Raw genomic sequence first — 22473 nt, 5'->3', positions numbered from 1 at the left:
AGAAATTGGTTTAAAATGTAGAGATGATTAATTGGATTAATGTGCAAAAATGGTTAAAGTGGTGTTGGGGAGTGTGGGGGAGGGGCAGTGTTTCCTGGGCCACCTGCCACCTGCCCAGCCCGTGTCCAGGGCTCTGCAGCTGCCCCGTCACTGGTGCCGCCAGGACTCTGACAGGTGGGCCTATGGCTCTCCTCTACAGAAGACGGACGTCCAGCCCACATAGAGCCCAGTTTGCCCTCCCCACTACCCCCTTCCCCGTGGCCAACACTTTAGATTCAAGGACCTGGAATGGGACCGTTTCCGGGGAACTTGAGGCTGCTGCCCCAGGTCTACAGTCACAGAGCCGAGCTGCTCTTATGAGAAACGCCAGAATCAGGCTGAGATGTCCCCTCCTTGGGGTCTCCCAGCCCCAGTTTTACTTCTTCTGAGGGCAGCATCTTTCCTGTTCATCCTTTACGAAAACACACACAGTTTGGGACCCTCAGGAGCCAACAAACTTCATGAACATCAGATTTCTCAGCTTTGTGCATTTAGCCCCTCCATCCTGAGTGTGTGCGATTGGAAAATATGTGTGTAAAGCTCGTTAGGAACCAAAGGAAAGCTCCGCTGGCTTCCCTGGAGCCTCAGGGACCTTGGCACAGGGGTCTGAGCCAGAGCGGAGGCCACAGCTCATCAGACCAGGACTGTAGCCCTGGTGCAGCCCCGTGGGCAGGTCCCGGCTTCTCAGCGCCTCTGTTTCCTGATCCATAAAATGGGGTGATGCTGGGCCTGGGTCCGCACTGGGGGCTGTGTTTCAGGGAGCAAGTCAGATTACCGTGTGAGCAACATCCGTTGGTCGCCGCCTGGACCAGGAGGGTGACGGTAAAACGACACCCAAGGAAGAAATCCCGGGTTCTTGGCCCTCCCACCCCTGCCATCGTCAGGATCCCAGGGGCAGGAAGGGAGGGGCCGGGTGCCTGCTCCAGCCTCTGGGGCTCCTGGGGGCTGCACCGGCCTGTGCTGGAGCTGCGGGTCCCAGGCCGGCCGCGCTCGGGTCAGCAGCGAGCTAACGCCTTTGTCAGGGTGATTAATAGTGGTGGGATTGTCGTTAATTCACTGCCTAATGACTGCGGCCAGCGTGCTCCGAGTAATCGGGTGATGTATGTGGGGAGCGCCCACCTCATGGCAGAGGTGAAAATCATTTCGACAAGTCAAATATTGTCACAGGGAACAAATGGCTCTCCCTGTTAATAAAAATTAATGAATTTTTTTCTCTCTTTCTTTCTTTCTTTTTTTTTCTCGCCACTGGCCTGCTAAATGAAGCTGCAGAGGCGAGGAGCCGGGGGCCGGGCTTGGTGAAGTCAAGCACTTTATTTGATGGTTAAAACTATAAACGTCTTTATTAGAGTAGGAGGCAGCCGGGAGGATAGGGTGAGTGTCGGGCTGCCGACTGAAGCTGGAGGCTGGTCTGGGGTGGGAGTGGGGAGTGGGGTGGGGAAGTGGGCAGTCCCCTGGGGGGAGCAGGGGGCGACACTGCCAGAGGAGGGCTGCAGGTGCTGCTGGCTCTCTGGTCTAGACGACAGGGCACTCCCAGCGGATCCTTCATCCCTCTGGTCTGCAGCCCGTTGCCATTCGGATTAAAGAAGAGAGCAGAGGAGATGGAGAGAAGGTGCCTGGGCAGTGCAGTGACAAGGGGCGGGTCTTTACGGCCCCCCGAGAGCTGAGGCACAAGAAGGAACCACTTGCCTGGGGGTAGCTGAGAGGCCCTGAGCCCCCAGTCCTGGCCTCAGAGGGGTTCAGCTTAAGCAGTCCCCCAACCCCTGATTGGGAGAAGGCAGAGCAGGGCAGGGGCCTTAAGGGGAGCCGGGGTGAAGGACCCTCACCCACCACCAGCCACTCTGTCTCCAGGGCTGGAGGCAGATGCACATGGCCGTTCCCCTCCTCCAGCCCAGGTCCCATTCTCAGCACCCGAGCTTCTGGGTGTGCCACGCCCGCTCTGATGGCCACTGAGGCCATGGAGCAGAAGCCCAGGAGGAAAGGGCTTTGCTTCCCAGACATTCGACTGATGGCATCTCCCGGCAGGGCCGTATCCTTCCCTCCCACCCTGCCCAGAGCCCAGCCCCTCTCGCCTGCAACCCCATAGGCACCCCAGTCCCACTGGGACCCCAGGGAGGCAGAGGGAGGCACCCCTGGACCACTCTTAGCCGTTTCTGTTTCAGGCGGCACTTGTCTGTTTGGTGGCCTATGAATGGAGCCGCCGGCAGGGTCGGTGGGAACTCCGGAGATAAATGAGTCTATAAATAGTGCGGTGGCCGTTGTCCGGTGTTGGCGCCGTGTTAACCCGTTCCTCCTCAGTGGGGCCGCCCAGATTGGGGGAGCACAGAGGAAAATGGACTCCGCCAGGGGCCTCCTCTTCACTCCGTCCCCCATCCTCAGCCTCATCCCCCTCAAACCTTCTGCCCCTAGCCGGCTCGCAGCAAACAGAGGTGACTAACCAGGGCCAGGGGACCGTCCCCACCTGGGCCCACCCCTCAATGCTCTCATGTGTGTCAGGGTCCCTCCCCCCACCCGTCCTGGCCATGTGCTACCCTCCGAATCTTCTGGGCCCCTCCCCACTTCCTCCACCTGCAGAGGCCAGGACTCCGTGGCCCTCAGGCCTCGAGGCCCCAGGGAAGCTGGCTGAGCAGGGGAGGGGCCCAAGGACCCTCCAGTGGAGGAGGTGCCCTGTCTCCGCAGCCACCAGGCCCTGGTCCCAGCACGGCCTTCAGAGCCCAGCTTGGATGCGTGTGTGTATATTAGTCGCTCAGTCATGTCCGACTCCATGAGCCTATGGACTGAAGCCCACCAGGCTCCTCTGTCCATGGGATTCTCCAGGCAAGAATACTGGAGTGAGTAGGCATACCCTTTTCCAGGGGATCTTCCCAATTCAGGGATCAAACCCCAGTCTCCTACTTTGAAGGTGGATTCTTTACCGTCTGAGGCACCAGGGATGTCCCTGGCACGGATAAGGCCTCCTCAGATCACACAGTCACCCCCAGCACCATTGGCTGAGTGGCTTTCAGGGCTGTGCCCTCTAGCTCCTGTGGTCTGAGGCGGGTGAGTGTGGGCACCTGTGCGGCACAGAGGGGCACTTGATGAGGATGGAGCCCAGCAGTGCTGTGGGCCCTGCTGGCAGCTGGCTCGGCACCGTTCAGTGTGGGGCCCCTGAGGATCAGCAGTAACGGTGTTGAGGACAGTGTCCCCACCTGGGAGCGTGTGGCTGCCTCGAACCTTCAAGCAGGTTAAATGTACCCGTCTTTAATGGGGGTTGGGGCTGAGGTCCAGAGGGCATATTGGAAGGAGAGCCAGTCTGCATTTACAGGACCCGAGAATCAACCAGGACTGTGAGGGAGGGAAGAGTCCGGGATCCAGATGAGAGGCTGACCGCGGGAAGCTGCTTTCATTTTGGGCAAATAGCCTGTAAGAACATTCTCTTCTGTGGGTTATGATGATGCTCGAGGCACCGCAGACGCAACACAGACGCTCGTGACTCAAGTTCACAGCAGCATCACGCGTGGTCTCCAGAAATGGGGAAGCAACTGCAGTATCCGTCGTCAGATGGGTAAACAAAATGTGGTCCAGCCATACATCTAGCCTGAAACAGGGAGGAGGTCCTGACATCTGCTCCATCGTGGATGAACCTTAGGACAAGAAGCTGAGTGAAATGAACCAGACACAAGAGGACACATCCTATGTGATCCCAGTTCTGTGAGGTCCCTGGAGGAGTCAGAGTCACAGAGACCCAAAGTAGGAGGGTGGGAGCCGGGGGCTGAGGGAGGGATGGGGAGCAAGTGTTTCATGGGGACAGAGCTTCGGTTTGGGAAGATGAGAACATTCTGGAGATGGTGGTGGGGTTGGCCGCACAACAGCGAGAAGGTGTGTGATGACACTGAGCACCCCAAAATAATTAAGGTTGTAAATTTTACTTTCTGTGTCTTTTATCTCAATTCTTTAAAAAGCCACACTGCACTGTTGCCAGATGTGGGGGTACAGGGTTGATATATGGCCCTCACTTCCCTTGGTATTGGGGGTGTCTTGGGGCCTGGGGCCCCTCTGATGCATTAACAGTATGAGAGGTGGCGGGTTAGGGGGACACCCCCTGCTTGGGCCTCTAGCTCACACGGTGCTTAGCACGGGGCCAGGGAGAGTCGGCGGTGATTTAGAAGAAAAACAGTGAGATTTGAGCAATCTGTGGGCTACCTCGCTGCCCCCGGGGCTCGGGGAAGTGGTATATTAACCAAGGAATAAAGGAGAGGAAGAAAAAAGGCCAAATCACATCTCTCTGAAACAAAGAGGCTTTTTACCAGGAACAAGCCTTGATAAAAATTACAGTGGCATCGCAAGTCGTTCAGAGCCTGCCTGGGGCGATGGAGGCAGTGAGGAAATGGGGATGCAGGGCCTGAAATAGGCACGCTGCGTCCCTCGAGCATCACACGGATAAATAATCGTCTTAGAATAATGCACCAGCTCTAAGGAGGGCCAGGTGGTCTGGGATGCAGGCAGAGCCCCCACAGTCCTGTGTCGGCTTGGCTGGACCATGGGGGTCTGGGGTCTGGTGTCCCTGAGCAGCCCCAGGGCACTGGGGCCAGGCTGCAGGCTGGATGCTGAGGAGGGTGCAGGGCCCCAGACGTGGGTGTGAGGGGTGGGTGTGAGGATTACCCAGCCTACCCTCTGGCCTCCCGTGCAGGTGGGGAGGGGGCAGGAGTAGCTCCTCTGGTTCCCCGTCTGGACTCAGGGTTCTCAGAGCTGTAGATTGACCCTGAGAGGTGAATCTGACCTTGAGGTCGGCTGAGCTTGGTGGTAGCCAGCCAGCAACGGGAGACTCATGCAGTGGATGAGGCGAGGGCCTCACCTGGTCCTTTATCCTCTGGGCATCAGTTTCTTCATCTGCAGAATGGGTAGATTGTGATCTGCCACTCAGTGCTACAGGAAGGCTGAGAAGAGGGGAGCAGACAGGGGCTCTTGGGGGCCTGTGATGGGTGACAGCAGCCTTGGGCCATGCTCCATGGCTGGTTAGACCCTCCAGCCCTGCTCTTTGTATCTCTCCTTCTATCTGTAACAAAGCTCCCCCAACTGAGGGCTTCAAACAGCAGAGGTTTACTGTCTTCCTTCTGGAGACTCGGTCACCACGTGGCCGTCTCCCCTGGGGGTCTCTCCGTGTGACTGTCTCCTTTTCTTATCAGGACACCAGCCATTGGATCAGGGCCACACTGATGACCTCATCTTAACGTGATCATGCCCGTAGAGACTTTATTTCCAAATCTGGTCATGGTCACAGGTACCGGGGGTTAGAACATCAGCATATTTTGGGGACACAATTCAAGCTGTAACATCCTTGGAGGACATTACACCATCCATCCCGTTGGCACCGGCCATCCTGATTGTCATCAGGTGACAGGTGGCTGTGGGGCCAACAGGGCAGTCAGTCAGCCTAGTCAGAGGCCTGGATCTGCCACCGCCAGCTCAGGGCTTGAGACAGAATAAGTGTACGCGTGTGACAGTGGCCAGGAAAGTGGTTGCCGTCTTGTCGAGACTGAGAGAGGAAGAGGGACGCTGGCATCCTTGTTGGGAAGTTCCCGTACCTCTGGCACTTGCGGGAGAGGCTGGGGCAGAGCAGTGAGGGAGACCCCAGACTCACCAGGCCCTAGTCAGGATGCAGCTCCATCAGCCTGGCAGCTGGGGCTCATTGCCCCGGGTCCCTGCAGGCGGTGTCCCAGGCGTGGCTTTGGGAATATAAACGATGACTGTTATTAATATTTAGCATGTTTGCAGGAACGTCTTTTCTGGGTGCTATTAATCTGCCATGTTAATAACAGCCGTGCTCTGCTCTGGGCTCAGCTCAGCGGTGCTGAGTGGGGGGGAGGCCAGGAGCCGAGGTGCCCACAGCAGCCATGATCCTGGGCAGCTTGGGCAGCCAGTGGGACCCTGGGTGGCTGTGGTACCAGGCAGGGGCATTCCTGGAGTCAGGACTCCTAGTTCTTGTCTAAAAGCCAAGGTCCAGGGCTGGGGGAGGGGTCTCCGTGGTGGCTGCGGTTGATTAAAAGATGGAGAACAATAGCAAGACTGACCCTGTCAACTGCCAGCTTTCTCTTTCCAGCAAACCGTTTCCGGAAGTGGGTCTGTGGCTGAGGACCCTCCCACCACAGAGGGGCTTCCCCTTGCCTGCTGTGCTAGACAGAGAGGTGGCTGCATGGATTCCTCCCTAGGAATCAAGGCATCTTATTCACCCCTCTACCCAGTGGCTCCCTTAGACCCAGCTCATCTGAGTGTGCACGTCCCTCTGTCCTTCCCTCCCTTGCATCCCGCTAAGATGGCCCTCATGAGAGTCACAGATCACAGGGACTTCCAGGCTCTGGGGCAGGGGGAGGTTTGGGAGTCTCTGAGGGGCACAGCATACATTCATTCATCCATCCATTCTCTGCTTGGCTCAAGAAGTCAAAAAAGTCAGAAGATGGAAACCAAAGTCCCACCTTGGTTTTCCAAGAAGACTCATGTGGGAGGTGAGAAGGCTGGTGGGGACGCCTATGGCTGAGCCCAGCATCACAGACATGCCCCCCACCCGTGGAATGCTGGACCAGGCAGGCTACACCACATGGGTGGAGGAGGGAAGCCATGAAAGAGCAGGGGAGATACCCGGCTCTCTTCACAGAGTTGGGGCTGGGCCGAGCCAGTCCAGGTATCATCTCAGATTAACCAATCAGATTCAAGCTCCTGTTACTGATAATTCATCTTAGGGAAGAAGAGTCAAGAGTGATGTGTGAGGGTTCCTGCCTTCCAGACTTCCACCTATCTCATTAAAAATTGTCTTCAAGATTCTCCTTACCCCCATCCATTTAGGCATCCATTCACCCACCATCCATCCATCCAGTCATCCACCCATCCATCCATCCATCCACTGTCTATCATCCATCCATCCATTCATCCATCTATCCATCTATCTAACCGTCCATCCACTACCTATCAATGCATCCATCCACCAGCCACCTTTCCATTGATCCACCATTCATCCAAACATCATCCATCACCCATTGACTGCTATTGTACCATCCAGAATCCAACCACCATCATATATCATCCACCATCCATCTATCCATTTATCCATCTTCTTACTCATCTTTCCATCCACTCTCCCTTGCACTCATCCATGTATCTATTTCTCTATTTATCCATCTATCCATCTGCTTATCTACTCATCTACCCATCCACTAACCCAACCATCCACTCATAAATTTACCTGTTCATTTTATGGACACAAGGGAAGCCATCACTAAAGGCTGGACACTTTTTAAGGTGTTTTCTCATTGCAGTGGGATCATTAGAGCTGTGTGATATGCTCGAGACTCTAATCAGCTCCCAGCTCTGCCCTGACTCGCCATGTGACCTTGAGCAATTCATTGCTTCCTGAGCTTCCCTTCCATGATGTGAGGATGGGTGTCACAGGAATTAGAGCAATCATTGCTGGTGTGTCTTCCCTGGGGCCCGTCAGCACCCAGCACACACAGGCCGGCAGAACCAAGGAGCAGACAGCATTTGGACCAGGCCCACCTGAGGTTCCCCCATTGCTTTCCCAGCCTCCCAAGACAGTCCCCGAATTGGGCAGCTGACCAGGGATGTGCTTCCCAAAGTCTCAGATCTGTTCTCTGTTCGACTTCACCTCGACTGCCACGTTCCTTTGATAAATTGAGCTGAACAGTAACTTTAGTTAAAAAAAATTTTTTTTTGAACAGCAACTTTTAAATACTGCTTTTGATAGGCCTGGTGAAACTGATCGCTACTTGGACATTCAGACCTCAAGCTGGCCTTGGAGGGAGTGGGGTATGACTGTGCCCCAGCCCGCCTGTTCCTGAAGTGGCTGTGGTCTGGGGTCCTTGCTGTTGGTTGATATCACGGGGACTTCAGACCTGAGCCCATGTAGATCCTGGGGAGGGCTCTTCCTGCGGGTCTGCAGCCCAAGTCTGCTGGCCTCTGTGTAGGAGGATTCTGTTGAGAAGAACTGAGAGGCCGGCCAGGTCTCACTGAAATATGTCAGAGTGTTTCCTGGACAGTGCATGGGTCCTGTACCTGCCAGCAATGCCAGGAAAAGGGGGAAGGCTCATATTCTCTTTTATCCAAAAAACTCGTTAATAAAAGCAAGTGTCCAGGTATGGGGCTGACCCTCTGGAGGCTACTCTGCAGGCCGAGCAAGGGGAGGCTTTTGCTCTGTCCTTGGGAAGCCCTTGGCAAACCCCCACCTTCCTGCCCTGCCTGGTGGGGAGCACGAGGGTGGAACGGACCAGACAGGGACGAGCTCTGCCGGGATGGGCCACTTTAACAGAATTTTCCTCCTTCAAGTGCTTCTGATGGAAACAGTCAGGTGTAGTCTGGACAGGATCGTGGGGATGATCGTGCTTCTCCTGCTGAGGGGCACAGTTTTGTTTGCTTGCTATGGGCAACTCCAATGCTTTGGCCATCTGATGCTAAGAGCCAACTCATTGGAAAAGACCCTGATGCTGGGAAAGATTGAAAGGGGGACGGCAGAGGATGAGACAGTTGGGTGGCATAATCGACTCAATGGACATGAGCTTGAGCAAACTCACCCAGGAGATGATGTCCTCTGTAGGACAGAGGAACAGTCTGAAGGCCATGGGGTTGCAAAGAGTCAGACATGTCTTAACAACTGAACAACAAAATGGGTCAGGGATGAATGAGATGGGGCCGTGTGGGTGTGCGCTGGTCTAGATCTCCAGGGTGAGCTCCTGGAGTGTTTAAGGAGACTGGCTCCCCTGGGACTGAGTCCTGTCTCCCCAAATGCCCCCTAGTTATTTGGGCACTTCAGACACACTGCCCCCACAGTGGTTCTCGCACTCAGCTGGCCCAGCCCCCCCCCTCAGGTTCAGATCAAGCAGGTCTCTGGGGGGGGGGGGGGCAGGAATTGCAGCTGTAGAAGTGCCCAGAGTGGGATGCCAGTGCCACTGGTCTGGGGGCCCTGCTTTGCGACCCCTGAGCTAGAAGGGCAGAAAGCCTCCCAAATCCAGGCTGTGTCCACCTTTCTTCTCACCTTTCCCCTGCCCAGCCCACTCAGCTGGCTCCTGTCAGAACCCTGCAGGTCTGCACCATGGCTTCCCTGCTCTGCACCCCGGTCTCAATAGGCAGAGTAGATGCTCAGAGGGCGTGTCCCCTGCTGCCAGTGACTTGCCTTTCAGATGGACTTGTCCTTTCTGCCAGTGCTCTGGGGGCCATCCCAGCCGGTCTGAGTTCCTTGGGCAGCTCTGGGTGCAGAGCTTCCTGGAACCCTGGTCCTGACCTCTCGCTGGACACCATGGCATATGGTCCCATCTCCAGTGACATTTGGAGTCTGTCACTATCTCCTAAATGTGCCTGGGCTCCTTCTCACAAGGGGCTACACCTGAGGTTAGTGTCTAGCTCAGTTCAATTTACCTTCAACCTCACTCTATGTGACACAGGAAATGCCCCTCAGCACCCAGTCCCCTGGTGGCTCAGACAGTATAGAATCTGCCCACAGTGTGGGAGACCAGGGTTCAATCCCCTGGAGAAGGGAATGGCACCCCACTCCAGCTGTCTGAGAAATCCTGTAACCAGAGAAGCCTTGGGGTCACACGGCCGGACACGACTGAGCGGCTCACACTGTCAACACCCAGTCCGCACATGTCCTTGTATGCAGTACCATGGGACCCGGGTTAGGGCTTGGCCGGTGGGCAGGCTGCTGGGTCTCCCGTGGGAACTCCCGATCCTCCGAGAGGAGCTCTGTGGGTTTGTCTGGTTCAGAGGTCACAGGGTGCAGCACTGCTGGGGGCTCCCGGCCCAGGGTCTGTGCTATGCCTGGTGGGGCTCCAGGAATGGGGCACCTTGCAAAGTATATGAGTGGGCCTGGTCTGACCCGGGCCTGCCCCTGGCTGAGGAAGAAGTCGCTAACAAGCTTCAGCCCCAGATGTGTTCTGGAGGGAGGAGTGGAGTGCCAGGAGCTTTGGGGGAGCCAGCAGAGGCTGGGCCCAGCCATCACACCACACCCCAGCATGTGCCACCTTGCTGCCCAGGGAGAGTATGGTTATTCTAATGTACATGCAGAAGGGGTCAGCTCCGTGGACCTGGCCACTTTCAGGGTGGCTGGCTGGTGGCAGAGGGGCCAACCCAGGCCAGGCTACAGGGTCCTCCTCTGAGGACGAACCCAGGAGGCAGCCCTGTTGACTCTGAGGCCTGAGAAGGGGTGGGGCTTCTGGGGCTGGGGTTTTTGGGGTGACCAGGGGCCTCCAGGCCTGGGGTCTGTGGGGTCACAGGCTGGTGGCACAGGGCACGGAGGACCTCAGGCTGCAACCAGGAAGCAGGTGGCTGCCTGGCCTGTGTTGTCCTGCTGGGCAGGGCCGAGCAGCCCAGGCCCACAGGGAACAGTGAAAGCTGAGGACTGACAGTGCAATGACCGCGTGGGGCCTGGGTGGAGTCTGCCTGCTGTGGACTGACCTCTCCGTCAGGGCTCTGTGAGCTGACCAAGCTCTGGGTCCAGCTTGGCCACTAGCACGGCACAACAGCGGTGTCCTGAGTCCCCTTTCCAGGTGGCTTGGCTCACGAGGGGCTCAGGGTCTCCTTCCCCCTTGTGTAAGGATCTCTTCTGTCCTGTGTGGGGGCAGTGGCGCCTCTCGATCCCGATCAGGATCAAGTTGGCTGAAGACAATTTGCTTTTTACCCACCGACCCCAAGATCATTGCTGGACGGGCCAGCTCTGTGGGGAGCCAGTCAAGCTGCCTCATCCTGCAAGCCGGGCCCTCAGGGCACCCCGCTGGAGCCTCTGCAGCCAGTCTGCCCTCCTGTGATGTTCACACACCCACTTCTAAGAGATGAGGGTGAGACACAGTTGAACCAGAAAGGAAACCCAGACCTGGATGCATTTTCGGTTTGACCCCAAAGTGTTGCCTGTGCTTACTGTTTGCGTGGAGGGTGTTTCTCTTTTGGGTGAGGAAAGGAGGGTCTCACAGCATGTGCTGGAAGGGACGAAGCTCTGCGGCATTTGTGGGGTGAGGCCTGGCCAGCATGGGCAGAGCTCGCTGCTGGGCCCAGATGCCTTCCTCTGGGCACACCGTCTCTTCCTGGCACCTCTGTTCTGGTGGCTGTGGGGTGGTGTGAGCATCCCCCAAATGAGAAGGCCCCCCTGGACCAGGGCAGTGTTGGGGGGCAGCCTGCCAGGCTGGAAGCTGGGATCCGGGCCCTGGTGCCTGGGTGCAGGGAGCATGTTCCTGGAGTGTGGGACCCTCTGCTCTGTGCTGCCTGGCTCTGGAGGAGAGCAACGTGACCCCATGTCCTGGGGGTCAGGAGGATAAGCTAGGCTAGTTTCAAGGCCCTGACCTGCACGTGCTATTCAGGACTGGCTTCCCTGCGTCCCCCCACCTCCTGAGAGACCACGTGGACACCTCCATCAGATTTCAGGGTCCAAGGTGACCTGAGGAGCCTCCAGGAACCTCCAGATTGGGGTAGATTGATTGATTGCCTTTAGCCCCCACTCACCTCCAGGAGTCTGCACCCCTCAGTGAACCACTTAAAGGTGGGGTCTTAGCTCACTCCTGCACTGGAGGGAGCCCCCGGGTTTTCAAGAAACATCTTCTAATAATGGCCACTCTCCTAAGAAACATGTGACAGCTGGCCTCTCAGCAGGCTGCAGCAGGGTGACCCTGGGAACCTCCCAGCCCATGGTGGGGACTGCCTCGTGCTGGAGGAAGACAGGGCCCCCACAGAGGGGCTTTCTCCTCCCTTCTTCTCTGGGTCTCTGCGCAGAAGCAGCCATGCCCTTCCACCCACAGGACCATGCAAAGGCAAGGCGCTGACTGAGGTGCCTCAGGCCTGCTGCTCAGGACTCATTGCCTCCGTTTACATGCTCAACACACACACCTACTGTTACACATATGCACACTCACATGTGCTCACCTGTATGCATACACACTCTCTCACTCCCGGCTCAGGGGGCGGCCCACAGCCTCCCAGCGCCCTGTGTGGTTTCATGGCTTCTCCTCCAAACCCTGCCCATCATGAAGGAGGAACAGGAAAAAAACATCCCCTCATACCGACTCAGAGAAGCCCCCCTCATGCTCCCCCTGACTGCAGGTCAAGGTTTAAATCTGCTGATTCCTGGGTTATGAGCAGCCAGGAGCTACGGAATCAGGGAAGGGCCAGAGGTCTTTTCACCCTAATCACCCCCCACTTAGGATGCTGTTTGTTTGGCCATGGCAGAGCCATCAGCCCCGTCGGGATGGTACAAGAAGGACCCTCTGCCTTGACCAGTCGGGCATAACTTGCTCACTGGTGGCCTCCTCTCTCTCCAGACCCTGAAATCCTGGTCATGGGTTGGTGTTTGGGTGGGGCTCCTGGGTGGGGAGGAGTGTCCTCAGGGATCTGGGTGAGAGGGGCAGACAAACTCCAAACTGGGTTTCGGCATGAAGTTTGCCCAGAGCCCGGTGCCCTGGCTGGGACCTGGCCCCACGACAGGTGCCTTGTGGCTTCACCACTATGGCCGTGGATCCTCTGTGGCTCTCCTCTTCTTGCTGTTGCTGTCTGCACCTTCTCCTCTCTTCTCCTCTCTGCTTTTATTATTTGGGTTGATCTCCCGGGAGATACTTTGGGATTGATGGACTCAGTCATGAACCCTGAGCCTAAAACAACCACAAAACCCCAGTGAAGGACCTCAGTCCCCTGAAGAGTGAATAACACGCTGCGACCCAGCTTAGATGCCAAGGTCATAAAAAACTCCTGCTCTTGGCACTGCCTCCAGCCCTTCCAGAGAGCGTGGGCTGGGAATGGGCCGGTGGTCAGAGGCCTGGGTAGCAGGGGGCAGGGGCCAGGGGCAATGACACACCCTCCTTGAAAATACCTGCCAGCCCGGGGCTGAGGGGCTCCTCGACCACCAGGGACTGGTGGTTCTGAGACCAGCCTGGCCGGAGCTCTGGACCTTTCCTTCCAGCCTCCCTGCTGCTCAGGGACCTCAGGGGAGGACAGTCTGTGCTCGTCCTACACAGGCTTCAGCAGCATCCCAGCAGCCTTCTGCTTCCTGAGGGGCCTTGGGGGCGGTTCAGTTCATCTCCTATTCTCCAGGTGTTTTCTCTGCACCCTTAGGCCTCCTCTCAGCCACGTCCAAAAAAAGAGCCTCCCCACCATCCCCGCTGGCTATGGGTCAGCTGTACGAGACCTGGGCTTTCCTGGTGGCTCCAGGCAATCACTTAACCCCGGTGACCGCAGAGGGTGGGAGGCGGGCAATGCACAGCTTTCCTTTAATCAGCAGGAAACACCGCCTTCTCTCCTAAGCTGTTTGCTCGGCCAGTAAATTAAACATGCCCTTCAAGCGTTGATTTTCCTCCAGTAGGTGAGGAGTTTGGGGAAGTAGAATTCAAACAGAAAAAAAGAAAAACCACCCAGAAAAACAAAAAAGAGCCCTGAGATGGACATGCATGGATAGGAACAGGTCCTCCTTTCTGCCCAGCGCCTTCACAAGAGGGGCTGGGCTCCTCACCAGCTGGACGCAAAGGCATCAGACCCTGGGTGGGGGGGGTGTCCCACCCGAGTCTGCTGGAGCTCCGTGAAGTCACCGGGTCACATAATAAGGTGGCACATTAATTACTCCTCCCAATTCACCTTGGTGTACGCACCCCGGGAAGGGCCGGGGGTGGTCTTTCAATCCTCAGCAGTCTTGGATCCTTGGGATGGGCGCGCCCCAGCTGTTCTGTCATTGCATTTTTGAAAGGACCCTACAAGTCAGTTAAAAAGGAACCGTTGGCCACTTAAAACATAGTAATTGCTTCTGTGAATGCTACTAAATTAAATAAATGTTATCCCCATCATTTTTTAAGACTTTGGTTTCTTTTGAAAAGAAACATTTTGTGATTTCTCCTGCGGATAAGTTTGAGTCAGCATGAGGACCCCGAAGTTCCTGTTTCCCTGGAGATGTCCCTTCCACCCTCCAAAGTCAGGGAGCGGGGAGGGGACCGCAAGACGAGAGCCAGAGTGACCACAGTGTTTGGGTCGCTCTCTGAGGTTTTCAAGTCCCAGAAGGAGGGCGGAAGCATCCAGATCAGAGGTCAGCAGGCTCCGAGCGGGGAGCAGCTCTCCTGCCACGCCTCCCACCCCCAGCCCCCTCCTCCTGTCTTTCTTCTGTGAGTTCTTTATTCGTACCAGTGAGATCCACCTCACATGAAAATGGACCATTTTAAAGTGTACCGTTCAGGGGCACGCTGGCCACCTTTGTCTGGTTCCAAAACATTTTCATCTCCCAGAGGAGGCCCTGGGTCCACCAACCATTCACCCCTACCCCACCATCATGGGTCCTGTCTCTATGGGTCTGTCTTTTGTCCATACATTCAGCATAAATGGAATCTTAGGACTCGTGGCCTTTTGCGGCCGGCCTCCTTCACTCGGTGTGACACTCGCGAGGCTCGCCCGTGTTGCCCCTGTGAGGTCGATCTTGTTCATCTATGTTAATATGAACAGCCTGTTGTGCGGCTAGACCACGTTTGTTGATCCTCTCATGCGTTGTTCCCCTTGGGATGCCTGGGGGTTCACATTGGTGGGATCCTCACCCCGCAGCCTTCCTGTTTGCCTTGCTAAGGTCGATGCCAGGAGTGAAGCTGGTTTTCCAGCTGTTTGACCAGTTCGTTCGCCCCGCCCACTCTTCATTACCTCTTCTGTGCCTCAGGGCCACCCTCAAGTGAACTTCTAGGCGGCACTGTTTTGGGGACAACTGTCTCCTAGGTTGGACCCCAAAGAAAGGGCCACACCGGACAGACAAGCTGGAGACCCTTTTGCTCAGTCCCGTGATCTGCGCCCCCCCGCCCAGGGCTCCCAAGTTCATGACTCAGCAGGCCTCTGTCCTAACCTGCCATTAAGTAGTCAGGGAACTTCTAGGAACCCTCCCCAGCCCCAGCGCACCCCCACTTCACCCTCCTCCCAGAGCAGCCCAAATTTCACATAACTCAATTTCTGAGTCCCCCCAAGATCTTGGGACTTGCCCCATTCCCTGATTTCCAAGGCTGCAGACACAAACTGGTTCCAGAATGAATGCCTCCTCACCAGCCCAGGGTGGGGCCCCCCAGAGTGTCTGCGTTCCCCGCTGCCCCCATCGCATGGAGCGTGGGTGCCCCTCCTTTCCTAATGCAGGACGTCCTCAGTCATTGCCAGGGGCTTTGGGAGCCTGGGGAGAACTCTGCTGACCCAAGGGGTCTGTGTTGTTGCCTGAGTGTTGCTGGAGCCTCCCCCTGGGAGCCCCTAGCAGAGGCTGTGCCTCCCAGGCAGTGGGGGGTGGCTGGCCCTTGTTTCTCTTCCGTCCCCTGTCCCAGGCGGTCCCCAAACTCGGGCCCTGGGAAGCGGAGCTACACAGGCTGACTCTGTGTTGTCTCCTCCAGGTGACGGCGACATTGTAAATAACATGTACGGGCCGGACCCCGACCTGCTGGCGGGCGAGAGCGCGGAGGACGAGACCGAGGACAGCATCATGTCCCCCATCCCCATGGGGCCGCCGTCCCCCTTCCCCACCCCCAAGGAAGGCTCGCCATACGAGGCCCCGGTCTACATCCCCGAGGACATCCGCATCCCCCCGGGCTTCGAGCTCCGTGAGTCCTCCATCCCCGGCGCCGGCCTGGGCATCTGGGCCAAGAAGAAGATGGAGGTGGGGGAGCGGTTCGGCCCATACATGGTGGCGCCCCGGGCCACGCTGAACGAGGCGGACTTCGGATGGGAGGTGAGCCCTGCCGTGCGCGCGTGATTGATGGCAGCCGTTTGTCTCGCGGTCCATCTATTTATAAAGCCGGGTTGACGGTGCTGCCTGAGGCGGGAGGCTGGGTCGCAGAGAGTGCTGAATTTCCCAGGCTTATTTTATCCCGCGGCTTGTATGACGCGACTCCAAAAACACCAGAGGCCTAGTGGACGCTGGGCGGCCCCCGTCCGCCGCACCCGCTCTCTTCCCGGAAATGTGTCTTTAATGAGCTCATGTCTTAAACCCCTCAAGCTTCCGTCTGGATCTTAGATGCTAAGGCTGCCATCTCGGCAGGACCTTGGGGATTGATGGGAGTCTCCCAGAAAAAGGTCTCTGCTCCCGGGAAAGTCCTTAGATGGGGGCCCAACTCTCAGCAGAGCAGCATGTGTCTGGTGGCCACACTGCCCCAGATGCCCCAGGCGCATCCATGCCCTGGGCCTCCTGCTGGTCTGCCCGGGTCAGCCAGCTCCCTAAGAGGAGCCTGCACTTCTCAGATTAGCAGGGGCAGAGAGGAGAGTCTTGTGGTTTTGATTTCCCTGATGATCCAGGCCTGGTTCAGCAGTCCTGGAGGTTATGTGTGACCTGGAGAGGGAGGCTGATTAGGTAGGGGGTGGGGAGTTGACAGTCGTGAAAGGGCCCTTCCTCCGGAAGCATCCTGCTCTGACCATGAAGGACACTGTGCCCCAGTTCAGGGGGCTTTCAAGGTGGTCTCCTAAGGACCAGGGCCCCATGAAAGCACACTCCCCTCTGGTTCTGACCTCTCTGCAGGTCCCACAGAGCCAGCGTGCAGCAGTATTTTGGGCAGGGACCCTGCCTGGATGGAAAACACAAGTGCCAACCCAGATTCCTTCTGGGTGTTTCACCACTTGCAAAAGTGCTCGGATGGTGGTCAGAGCTGGGAAGGGGAGAGCTGTCCAAGGAGGGAAGAGGGCCCTGTGGTTCTGACAGCTGTGCCCCTGCCAGTGGTTCAGGGTGGTGGGGCTTGAGGGGACCGACTCCCCCAACTGCTCGTTGGCTTTGGAAAAGTTCCCATGCTGTGTGGGACAGGTGTGTCTCTCAGGGTCTGTGGACAGAGGGGGGTGAGCTTGGGTCCATCTTTGCCCTCTGATGAGTCTTTACCATCTAGAAGGCTGCTCTTGGGGGCATCACTGCTCCCTGAAGACTCGGGGTGCACAGTGCATAACCCTTGAGCAACCCCCAGGGGACCCTCAGCAGCCCTTGAACATCCCCCCCAATCCGGTCCATCAGCTTTTGAAACCCTCTGAAAGGGTCTCACAGAGACTGGCTGAGTCATGTGCTGGTGGTAGTACTGCAGACCTGACACCCCCATTCCCTTCACAAGGGAGGACATGAGGGCACCCCAAACACTGGATCCCCTGATTCTCCTACAGGTGGGTTTGTGGTAGTACATGAGGTATGGACATCAGTGGATGCAGAAGCCCCCTACCAGGTGCCAGCTGACAGCCCAAGCTCTGTGGATGACTTTGAAGGTTTAGAGGGGCAGTGGGTTGACCAGATGGATGAAGGAGCAGGCATGCCAGAATTCACCACAGCTGAGTGGTAGAGGCCACAATCGCACTGTGTGAACCGGCCTGTCTCTCCCCTGCTGTCCCCACGTGGCTGACTCTGTGTGTGTGCCTCTCAAGGTCGGGTCACCTGCAGAACAGGTGGGAGGGAGCAAAGTGAGGAGTTGGGAGGTAAGGCCCTCTTGGGGGCAGCTCATGTGCTCTTCAGAGACCCACAGGATTGCCCTCGCTGGGCCGAGAAGAGTGTGTTCACATGATGTGACCAGTAAGTGGCTTGGGCTGTAGGATGGCCTGTCCTATACTTCCCACCTGGCTATTTTCAGGAGGAATTTAGGGGTTTGTGTGATGTGCTTGGAAGGGCCCGGACTACTGAATTAGGAGACAGCTTCAGATGTTGGAGGGTAAACGAATCCCGCATGTAGCGTGATGGATGACCTTGAGGTGACCTGATTCTCATCGGCTCAGATGCAGGCCTCTGTTTGCTCTAATTTTAAAGAAACAGCCCGTATCACGGCCGCCCCGGGTGCCGGGCCTGGTACGGGCCATGCTGTTATCTACCTGGCGCCTGTTGACTTTGTGATATTTGTCCTCCGTGTACGTGCGGGATCGCTCCCCTCCAAGGTGCCTCCTGCCCCACCCCAGGCAGCGCCTTGATTCCGGGGCCGAGACCTGACCACCACCTTTCCTGCCGGCCCTGGCAGGTGTTTGCGCTGCATCCACATCTTCACGTCATGTTCCAGATGCACTGTGTGACTTGCCTGGCCTTGTCTCCTTGGTGAGTTCAGGCCTGACCACCTGCTCTGGGGCCGTCTCTTGGGCTTCCTGGTCTCCTATCCTGTCCCCTCCAACACAGTCATGAGCAGCCATTGGTGTCGCCGTAGTCATGGTCAAGCCCCAAGAGCAGAATTGGGCACCCCAAAACCCAGGGTGAACCTGCTTTGGCCTGAAATCAATCTAGCTCCCTGGATCTCTGGGCGAAAGTCAAACAGCCTCACGTATGTCCCCAAACAGGAGACCGCTGTGTCACTTGGTTCCTATGTCCTTTTTGTGGTGACAGTGTTGGTCAGTGGGCCTCACTGCCCTTGAAGGGCAGGCATGGTCCTTGCCTTCACTCTGCTGCAAATAGGGTCCAGACCAGGAATGGAGAACCCAGGCTCCAGAGTCTAGACCTTTCCATGGCTCCGGACAGCAGAGGGGCCTCCAGAGGAGCCCCAAGTCCAGAGTAAGGCGGCTGACTGTGTCCTTGAACCCTGCAAATGCCTGCCCTGGGCCTGTGGTCTGCTCGTCCCCATGCAGGGCTGGGGACAAAGACGATCACTAGCAAAGCGTCAGTGTCTGAGCGTCCTGGCTGGGGACACCAGGCAGACTGAGGCCCGTCGAGGCAGGGCCCAGGGACAGCACCCGCAGGCCAACAATGCGGTCCTGAATGTTGTGTGTTGTTACTCACTGTCACCGTGGTACTTGAGCTTCGTCAGTCAGTGTGATTTGATGTGACTACAGTTTACATGGCATTCAGTCCTTGAAGATGAACAGACCATCTTCTAGCAGAGATGGCAAAGCAGCTCCGAGAAGGAGCCAGGAAGGTTCTGGATCCCCAAGGGGCGGTGGGTGGCAGCAGGGCTTGTGTCCTAGCCTGGCTCAGAGTGTGATTGCTCCCATGGGGTCTGGTCTGGGGGTGCCGCAGGAGAGGAGGATCCAGGGAGATCCCCTTGCAGACACAGGGCGGGTGTCCCTCGGAGGACAGGCTCAAAATCAACATCAAACCGATGATTCTTACTGTCATTTGGGGATTTCACTGAAACAATTTTCTTTCTGCTGGGAGAACAGAATTCCTGTTCTGGACCATTCCACTGAACTGAAATCCAAGGGTCCCACATCATGTTCTCTGTCTGTGGTGAGGTTTCTGGTGACTCAGCCCTTCTGACAAAAACATTTCTGTCCCTGCTGGGGTGGCGTGAGTGACTTTGCACCTTTCAGGGTCAAGGTAGCAGGAGCATCTTGGCTTGTGCAGGAATTTTACTTGAACGAAACAGGAAGGCATGGGTTGGCCCCGTGGCTGGGTATCCTCCTCCTGCTGTTCACCTGCTTTGTCTTCACATGGGCGTCCGGAACATTCGATGATTCTAAACATTCCCCCCACCCTGACCCTGGGTGTTCTGGGGGAGGCCAGGAGTGAGTCCCTCATTTTGGAAAAAAAGCACAACTCTGCTCTCCGTGCACCCGGACCTGGCAGCCGTGTCCTTGGACACAGACAGGAGCGTGGGGTGCGTGGAACACAGCTCCCCGGGCTCCATTTCAAAGGGAGGTGTCTGTCCCCTGCCCAGGACTCCCGGCCCCTCCCCCCCAGACACAGCCTGCCCGCTGACACAGCCACCACTCACCCTCCCAGAATAAATCACCTCGTGATTGCATTCTATTGCCCCGGGGTCTGAAAAACAATGATTCTGATCATTTGTTGAGTAAATCATGACATTTATCATCGTGCTGTTTATTTTGCTAATTAAGAGATGGCTGCGAGTGGCAGGCCCGAGGGAGCCGGCTGTGGAAACCGCTCCTTGGAGGTGCCACCTGCCCCGAGGCGGGGCCCAGCAGCTATGTTTAGGTTGGGGCGGCCGCACAGGCCCCCAAGGGGAGGTGCGGGAGCCATTTGCACATTGAAAGCGCCCTGCTCTGCTCGTCTATCCCAGAAAGTGGGCTCTCTGGTGCCCAGTGCGCTGCCCAGCCTGTAACCGACACTTAGGCATCGTCCGTCAAAAAAAAAAAAAAAACAAACACGTCTGCCTCTGTTTAAGGAGCTGGTGGAAAATGTTAACGTGAATTGATGGGGTTTCAATTATCTGAAGAATTTACTCGAGTGGATTACCTCATCCTTTTGGCCGTGGTTCCTGAATATTAATACACATGTTCATTTGCTCAATCAACAAACGTCTGTGTCTGGCCCAGGGACTGTGGGAAGCTCCAGGGTCACCAGGGAAAGGCTGCCCCGTCTCTCCAGTGCTACAGTCACGCGGTCCCCAAGCTGGTGCCTCTGGGGTCTCCGCTCCCCCTGGATGGCTCTGGTGAGGGCAGGACCTTCCGCCACCCCTGTGGACCACGGGCTGCCAGAGCATCCAGAGATGCCAGGTAGGGATGTTCCAGGCCAGGGCTGGTACCCAGCTCTGCATGCTTAGATTCTGAGACACTGCTGTGAATGTGAGATTGAGTGTTGATCCAGAACCCCTGACCTTGAAGGAGGGCATGGGGTTGAGGAAGTGAGCTCTGCTTGTGCCCACTGGTCCCCCTACATATATATATTTTTAGAAAAAATAATGCTTCCTCTTCCAAGCTGGGGCCATGTGTCCTTAAATTAAGGAGGAGCTGAAGGTCTATTTTTGGTCCAAAGTGGCAGGAAGACAATGAAGCCCAGTGGGGTGTGTATTCCCTGCGACTCAGGGTGTCAACACAGTGGGAGCTTGGCCTCTAACATCTCAAGGACAGGATATGGTGGGGTTTCCCAAGGCTCGTGACACATCCATAAACATGTGGTATGGAGATCTGAGGACCCAGGACGCTTTTCCAGGTCTAAGGGCTGAGATCACATTCACTGAGACAGATAGAGGGGCAGGTGTTCTTGGGGGGTCTGGCCTCTGTGCTCGGCCCCTGACACCTGCCCAAGCCTGGCTGGGGGTCAGGTGGGCACACCAAGACTGCAACCAGACTGCAACTGAGCCCCTGATCCCCGTGGGGAACAGGCCCCCTCTTCTTTCTTCTGCACTTGCACTCTGGCCTCAAGGACCCTGTCCTCTTTCCTGCTGAACTGGCCACAGATGTCAGCACGGACTCACAAACACCCCAAGGCTTCCTGCCCCTCAGGCCATCAAGTCAATACTCCTGCTACAATGAAGCATCCACCTCCCCCTAGGACAGAGTTCCTGAGGCTCCTGGGAATGGGCTTCAAGCCTCTCTAGTTCCTGCTATGTAATGACCGAACAAGAAACCCCAGCCACCTAGAGACAAATGTGCATGCTTGACTCATCGCCTAGACGAACTGGACACCCCTGGTGGCCCCAGAAGCATGAGCTTCCCAGTGCCACGCCCCCTGCATTGACCTCCCGGTGCTCTGCCCGCTCCTGCCTTCACCTCCTGGTGCTGTGGGCTCCTGTCTGGCCCCCAGAGGGACAAGACCATGAGCAGCACCACAGCCAGAACAGCCATTCCCCAGGATTCAGGAAGGAAATGTCCATCCTCCAGAAGAAACACCAGCAGTGGCCAGCGGTGAGTCTGGACTCACGGATGTTTCATCACCAGCAGGCCCTGTGGAAGCGGAACTGCTGCTCAGCCAATGGACACCTCCTCTGCACCCCAGAATCATCAGCAGCCTCAGGATCTGGGCGCTTTCAGCCCTGGCCAGCCCTGTGGATGGATCCACAGCCCCAGAACAGCGGGAGAGGAAAGCTGGGCCCAGCAGCCCCTTCCGGCATTCCAGGTGACTCTGAGAGGAAGTTCACCTAGCCTGGGAGGAGGGGCAAGCCCTGACTCTGAACAACGGCCAGCTGCCAAGTTTGCAGAGAAAAATGTGACAGCTGGTACTTGAAGGTCAGGACTGTCCTTCAGGTGTTTCCAGGGCATCTGAGACCTGAGAGCAGAGATCTCTGTCAGTGGGTCTCATACCAAAACCTCTGGAGCATCAGAAATACAGGTGCCCAGACCCCACCCCAGAGATGCCAGACTTTGGCCAGATGGAGGGACCAGCTGTGTGTGTCTGTCCGGGACGGTCTTGGTTTTTGAACCAGAAGTTCCAACAACCCTCCCTGGGTTTGTGAAAGCTCCCAGGAACTTAGAATGTGGTGTGCGGGTGAGAGCAGCCAGTCTGGAAAAAGAAAGAGGGAGGTCCTTTCAGGCCTGCAGCATCTGTGTTAGGGGCCCTGGCAGGAGGGGACAGCTAGGAGCACTGACGGAGCAGAGGTTTCCGAGAGGACCACCACCCTTCTCCCGCTGTGCTCCCTCCACTGGGGGGTCCAGGGAGGTGAGGGGGATGATTTACCGTGGGTCGCTGAGGGTAACCTGACAGCTTGTCCCAGAGGCACCCTGTGACCCGAGTGTAGGTGGCCATGCTCTGTGATGCACACGCACACTCCCACACTCTTCCACACACATTCCCTGCAGGGACCACACTCCAGAATTTATATGCATCCTTCACCCTAAAGCTGTCATGGTGTGTGCTCTTGC

General features: G+C 56.8%; 1 protein-coding gene across 3 annotated transcripts in view; it reads left to right on the top strand.

The window, feature by feature from the left end:
• The window catches only part of PRDM16 (PR/SET domain 16), a 337722-nt gene that overhangs the window by 87976 nt on the left and 227273 nt on the right, over window positions 1–22473 (top strand). For all 3 annotated transcript variants that reach the window (XM_065935908.1, XM_065935909.1, XM_065935907.1), the window contains exon 2: window positions 15390–15724. In XM_065935908.1, the coding sequence (XP_065791980.1) occupies window positions 15390–15724 (335 nt within the window). The remainder of the gene's footprint in view (window positions 1–15389; window positions 15725–22473) is intronic.

Source organism: Muntiacus reevesi, chromosome 5, assembly GCF_963930625.1.
Source record: "Muntiacus reevesi chromosome 5, mMunRee1.1, whole genome shotgun sequence".
In the NCBI taxonomy this organism is placed as follows: domain Eukaryota; kingdom Metazoa; phylum Chordata; class Mammalia; order Artiodactyla; family Cervidae; genus Muntiacus; species Muntiacus reevesi.
The sequence above is the reverse complement of the archived record's forward strand: the minus strand, read 5'-3'. Positions and strand labels throughout refer to the sequence as shown.